At 55.4% G+C, this 6621-nt stretch overlaps 1 protein-coding gene across 29 annotated transcripts in view; it reads left to right on the forward strand.

Annotated features, from left to right (window-relative positions):
* LOC125700302 (protocadherin gamma-C5-like) overlaps positions 1-5902 on the forward strand; it is a 193004-nt gene extending 187102 nt beyond the window's left edge. For all 29 annotated transcript variants that reach the window (XM_048960775.1, XM_048960791.1, XM_048960788.1 and 26 more), the window contains one exon: positions 5083-5902. In XM_048960775.1, the coding sequence (XP_048816732.1) occupies positions 5083-5300 (218 nt within the window). In that variant the 3' untranslated portion in view covers positions 5301-5902. The remainder of the gene's footprint in view (positions 1-5082) is intronic.
* Positions 5903-6621: the final 719 nt, after the last annotated feature.

Raw genomic sequence — 6621 nt, forward strand, 5'->3', positions numbered from 1 at the left:
TTTGCATCTTTGCTGCCCTTCTCCAGATACGCTCCATGACCTCAATATAGCGAGGGGCCCAGGACAGGCAGGATTCAGGAAGAGGAGATGCCAGAGATCCATCAGCATCAATCCAAGTGTAGACAGGATTATCTCTTTCATCCAAACCATATTATCTGTGTACTGCACAGCGTTATCTGCCTGGTGGTGAGGCTGTGCTGAATGATAAAGCTGAACTGGAGATGTATTATAAGCTGTGTGATTTCAGAAGGCTGCAGTAAATGAAATATCCGCTGTGCCCTGACTTGCTGTAAGGCGTGAAGGTAGAAGGCTTGGAAGATCTGCTTGTGGCCAGGGGACAGGCAATACCAGGAGTGTAGTGAATGCCTGCTGCAGTCCCACTTACTGCAAGGTCCTGTGTCTGTGGGCAGCCAGAAGCTGATGCTCAAAGCTTGAGGCTGCTGTAGAGAAAAGCTTCCTCGCGTCCCCACAGTGCCGTGGAAATAGGGATGCTCTTAGAGCTGTCCTGCAGGTATTAAGAGAGAGACCCCAACAAATCTCATGCCCAGAGATATGTGTGCCCCTGGGCGGTCTGAGAGCACTGGGTTTGGGGTCACAGTGGCTGGCCTTTGTTTGGGGCCATTCTCATGTGTCCTTGGTTTGCTCTGCTGCGTTGTGTGAAAGCAGCAGGCAGGGAGGGGTGTTCCATGGCTTTGTGTGAGAGCAGCACAATTACCACTCCACGCAGCGCTCTGGATAACGAGCCTGGTTTTCCTAAAGCTTTTATTTATAAATACCTCTGAGCCTTTTCCCCCTCGGTTTAAAAATAGGAGCAGCAGCACAGCCGTAAAACGCTGGGTAAAATGCTTTGCATGTTTCCTTTGAGCTCGTGGGAGAGAAGGAATCTGGGGGAGGGGGGAGGGATGTGCTGTGGTGTTGCTTTCTTGGAAAGGGCTGCAGCCCTCGGCAGACATCGGCAGCGCTGAGCCACAGCTGTGGGGATGAGGCATTGGGCAATGGGGCTGTTTACACACCAGGGAAGGAAACAATGCAAAAATGGGGCTCTGCTCTGTAAAAAAAATAGCCTGCAGGGCCTCCAGATCCGGTTTCCTTGCTCACAAATAAGGCTGATTTCCTGGCTGCTGCCCGGACTGGAGATGGGCAGGTCCTTTCCAGGTCAGACATTGGTTTCTCCATTTAGCTCCTGGCCCTGTTTCGATACATCTCCCCCAACCCGCACTTCTGGGATCCCAAGCCCTCTGGAGGTCTGCGTTACTCCTCTAATAGAGGACTGGGGATGCAGTAGTGTGATGAGAGGCAGCTTGGTGCAGCCCATCATTCCCTTGTCCATGGCAGCCATGGATGGGGACTGGGGCACTGGTGCTGGGGATTCAGCCTGCACTCCTTCTCTCCATCTCCACTGCACCAGGAGCCCCCTGATGCTTTTTCTTTCCCACCAGAGCTCCGTTTCCATCTGTCTCCCCTTCTCCCTGCTCTGCTGCTCTCGCTGTTAAACTAATAGTGCTGATTGGTGCAGGCTTTGATGAGGAGCAGTGCTAATTGCCCACTCAACCTTGTGCTGCCAACCCTTGGATAATGTTTTGTGGTCATTTACACGATCCTTAATGCCATCTGCTTGCCCTGATTGAGCAAAGGGTGGGAGGATGCCCCTAACTCAGTGAGTTGTTCCGTGCTTATCACCCCTGGGAGGCTGAGCCCTTCTGATGCTCTCTGCTCCCAGGCTCTGGAAGGGGCTGATGGTGCCCTGCCTGCATCCTTACTCTTCACGTATGGGTTGTCCTTCATTTCAAATCCCATAGCTTCTTTGCCCTTGGAACAGGGAGCCTGGGAAATGTGGAAATGCAATGGTTTGTAGAGGCAGCTGCTGGGACAGACCGAGGAGCGGGGGATGCTCCAGGAAACCAGATACTGAGGGGCAGCATGGGAGGCACTCTGTCCTCAAAATACTTTGGATTTCAGCAGGAATGTGTAGGGGTGCTGTGAGGCAGCAGGGGAGCCTGCAGACAGGGAGTGGCCGTCAGCCCTGCTATATTGGGTGTCCCAAAAGCACCGGCAGCAGCTGCAGCAGCAAGTGCTCCCCGACCTCCTGCCCCTCTGCGTATGGGGAAAGTTGGAGCCAGGAAGGGGTTATTTTTGCCCAACTCTCATTTTCCTCCTCACCATGTGGCTTCAGGGGCCTGGGGACTTTTTTGGGCAGTGGCTGGCTGCTGGCAGAGGCTGAGCACAACCTTTACAGCAAGGAGAGCCCTGCTTGGCAAGAGCCTCTCGGTGCCCATTTATAAACCTCCATTGTCCCTGTTCCCTCTCCTTTTCATCCCTAATGTCAATGTTACCTAGGAACAGCCCTTTGCTCTCGCCCTGACCAACCGGCACGCTGGGAACTGCACTCCTGGAAGGCTGTGCTGGGACTGCCAATGAGATCCTGGGAGCAGTGCTGGGTGCTCCTCCAGCACAAAGCCCCCGAGCAGCAGGGATGCTCCCTGAGCACTGAGGGATGCACCCAAACCGCCCCAAGGCTGAAGCACAGCAGAACAGAGGACCATAACGATGCCCTGCCCTGCCACCACCATGGGTCCCTAACTGCAGCTTTGCCTGAGTGCATTTCCCCCCCCCCAGCCTGTTGTTTCCAAGCTGGCTGTGTTTTTTCCCTCCTCCTCTCCCAACAGCTGTAACTTCTCAAGCTTTGATTGCTTAACACTTCCAACCTCTTCAAGGGGACACAACAAGCACTGTATTTCAGTGACCTTTGTATGCAAGGGGCAATGCATGGGGCTGACCTGGGGAGAGGATGCAGGAGGACCAGCCTGAGGTTTTTGCTCAGGGTTTGCCTTTATTCCTTCTGTGAATGGAGGGCGAATGAGCTGTGCCTGGGGCCCTTCAGGCACCGTGGTGTTCTGCAGCCTCCCAGGAGAGCATCTCTGTGAGGCAGCTGAAGCCCCTCGCACGAGAGAGCTGAGCTCAGCCCCTGTGCATGCAGAGAGTTTGAGCAAAGCCATTTCCCATTGGGGTTGTTCTGTGTCAGAGCTCATCGTGCAGGGCTGCTAGAGGAGAGCTGCTCACGCTCTGTCTTCCCTCCCTGCTCACATCCTCCCTCTCACATCCCCCCATTTCCATCTGCTCTCTGCCTCCAGCATCCCGGGGGGGCCCCGCTCCTTTCCCTGCTCTGCGCCTGCTCTCTGCAGCTCGGCAGCAATGAATTCCCATCCCATCCCCCTCTGTACTGACTGCTTTGTGCTTGTATCCCAGAGCCAGCCTGCAGCTCTGTAAGGGAGGATTTTCTTTATTGATTTGTCTGCACCCGGAATAAACCTGGCTGGGGAAATGCTGGGGTCAGGGCTTTGGATGCAGGGGGAAAGGAAAAACACTGATATTGGCTTTACCTTAATGCATTGCTAATGGTCAGCGCTGTGCAGTGTTTACAGTGGGCTGCTGGGGAAGGGATGTCTTTGTGCTCCAGGGAGCAAGGCAGAACAGACAGTTCCCTATCCCATCCCCATCTTCATCTCCACCTCCCATCCCCAACTCCATCCCCACCTCTCATTCCTACCCCCATCCCCAGCTCCCATCCCTGTCCCCATTGCCAACTCCATCCCGTCCCCAGCTCCCATTCCCATCCCCAATTCCATCCCCATTTCTCATTGCTTTCTCCATTCTCATCTCTATCCCCACCTCCCACTCCTGTCCCTAACTCCATCCCCACCTCCCATTCCTATCCCCACTTCAAACTCCATCTCCACCTCCCATCCCTGTCTCCATTCCCACCGCCATCCCATCCCCACCTCCCACCCCTGTCCCTATTCCCATCCCATCTCCATCTCCCACCCCATCCCTAACTCCATCCCCACCTCCCATTCCTATCCCCACTCCAAACTCCATCCCCACCTCTCACCTCCCATCCCCATTCTCAACCCCATTCCCACCTCCCATCCCCATCCTCAACCCAATCCCCATCTTTAACCCCATCTCCACCTCCCACCCCTGTCCCTACCTCCATCCCCCAACTCCCATCCCTGTCCCCATCTCCCACCTCCCATCCCAAACCCCATCCCTACCTTCCATCCTCAATGCCATCCCCACCTCCCGTTTCCATCCCCACCTCCCGCACTTGTTCCCAACCCCATTCCCATCCCATCCCCACCTCCCATCCCCATCCTCAACCCCATCCTCACCTCCCATCCCTGTCCCTATTCCCATCCCATCTCCACCTCCTACCCTGTCCCTAACTCCATCCTCCACCTCCCATCCCCATTCTCAACCCCATCCCCACCTCCCATCCCCAACACCATTCCCACCTCCCATTCCCATCCTCAACCCCATCCCTGTCCCCATTCCCATTCCCATCCTATCTCCACCTCTCACCCCGTCCCTAACTCCATCCCCACCTCCCATTCCTATCCCCGCTCCAAACTCTATCCCTACCTCCCACCTCCCATCCCCAACCCCATCCATCCCTACCTCCCATCCTCAATGCCATCCCCTCCTTCTCTTCCCATCTCCAACCCCATCCTCACCTCCCACCCTTGTCCCTATTCCCATCCCCATCCCCATCCCATCTCCACCTCCTACCCTGTCCCTAACTCCATCCTCCACCTCCCATCCCCATTCTTAACCCCATTCCCGCCTCCCATCCCCAATTCCCTCCCCAACACCATTCCCACCTCCCATCCCCAACCTAATCCCCATCCTCAACCCCATCCCTGCCCCCATTCCCATCCCCATCCTATCTCCACCTCTCACCCCGTCCCTAACTCCATCCCCACCTCCCATTCCTATCCCCGCTCCAAACTCCATCCCTACCTCCTACCTCCCATCCCCAACCCCATCCATCCCCACCTCCCATCCTCAATGCCATCCCCTCCTCCCGTTCCCATCCCCAATCCCATCCCCACCTCCCACCCTTGTCCCTATTCCCATCCCCATCCCATCTCCACCTCCCATCCCATTCCCACATCCCAAGTCCTGGCTCAACCTAGCCTTCCCTCTGGAGGGAAGAGAAGGATGCTCGCGGGCATCTCCCCGATGTGACAGGAGCGAAGACTCAGAGCCAGTGCTAACCAGTGCTCCTCTCCTCCATCCCTGCAGAAGCCGCTGATGTCAACGCAACCCTGGGTGGGGGCACAGGCACCATGGGGCTGAGCGCCCGCTACGGCCCCCAGTTCACCCTGCAGCACGTCCCTGATTACCGGCAGAACGTCTACATCCCGGGCAGCACCGCCACGCTGACCAACGCCGCCGGCAAACGCGACGCCAAACCCTCGGGTGGCAACAAGAAGAAATCTGGCAAGAAGGAGAAGAAGTAGAAAGGAGACGTCAGAGCGGCCGGGCAGCGCGTGCCAGCACTCCCCAACACCACAGGAGGACGAATGTGGATTTGGTTTTTATTTTTGATTTCTTGGCGACGCAAAAGTTATAGGAAGCGCTGCGAATGTATTTGTCATCGTCAGAGCTAGGAGCAGGCTGCCTGCTGTTAGGTCTCATGATGAAAAGCAATCTGGAAAGCTAAAGCTAACACAAACAAGTGCCCTGTGAATACAGCTAACGTTTTATACGACCCCTCGGGTGTTAGGATACACGAGGTCGAAAGGCTTCGGCCAAATCCTTGGCTTCGAATTTGCTCCCAGATGGTCTGAGAAAGGCACGAGGCTCTCGCTCAGCTTCGTCCAGTGTAAATAACTGTAACACCCATCTGTTAATTTATAGAGCTTTGATCTTCTTCTTCTTTTTTTTTCTTGAAAGAAAAAGGAATTTCCCAGCATAAAGCCCCGTGCTCCACATTTTCTGCTCTTTAACATCGTGAAACTCACCCTGGGTTATTCGTTAGCGGTGGATCTGTGGGTAGGGAGTGCTTCAGTTCCTGTTCAGCTGTTATCCGAAAAAGAAAAGAAAAAAAAAAAAAGTGTTTGTATTGCATGAGTCAAAGGGAACAATGCAGAGCTGCATCCTAAACAGTTATTGTTTTGTTGGTTTTTTTTTTCCCCCTCAAGTACAACCAGCCATGGCCTGAGAGCTCCTGGTGTCTGAGCAGGGCTTCAGCGCGGCCCTGGGGGGGCTCTGAGCAGACACATCTCGTCCCTGCGTTGCAGTAAATATTTATATGTACAGTCAGTGTTCTTTTGGAATTAAAGCTATGGGGCTGGGAGGGGCTGCACTGCACCTCTCCGTGACCCCGCATGTGTGTCACCTGTGTCACAGCTGCACTTTTGGAACACGCCTCCCCAGCCTCCAGGATGTCCTCGCATGGCCATGCAGCATGGGGTGAAGGTGCTTTGTATTTGGGGAGGGGGCGGGGGGGTTGTTGGGTACCGAGGAAGTGGCAGTGGGTTTGGTGGCACATGGGGAGCAGGTTTGGGGTGGGGATTTATGGGCTGGGGGTCCCTGCAATGGCATGAGCCCAGGGATCAGCTGGGACGAAACATTGGCGGGGGGGAGGGTGCTGGCTTTGGGGTTTCCACCTCCCAGAGGGAACAGGAGGACAACGAGTTGGATTTCTCCATGCTGTGCCCCTTCCAAGCGGGCTCAGCCCAGAGGAGTGTCCTGGTGGCCTTGGTGGTGCTGCTGGGGACACCTCAAGCTCCCCATATCACAGCATCCATGCCCTTCCCTCCCCCCAGAAAAGCAGAG

This window comes from Lagopus muta, chromosome 14 (genome assembly GCF_023343835.1).
Source record: "Lagopus muta isolate bLagMut1 chromosome 14, bLagMut1 primary, whole genome shotgun sequence".
Taxonomy (NCBI): domain Eukaryota; kingdom Metazoa; phylum Chordata; class Aves; order Galliformes; family Phasianidae; genus Lagopus; species Lagopus muta.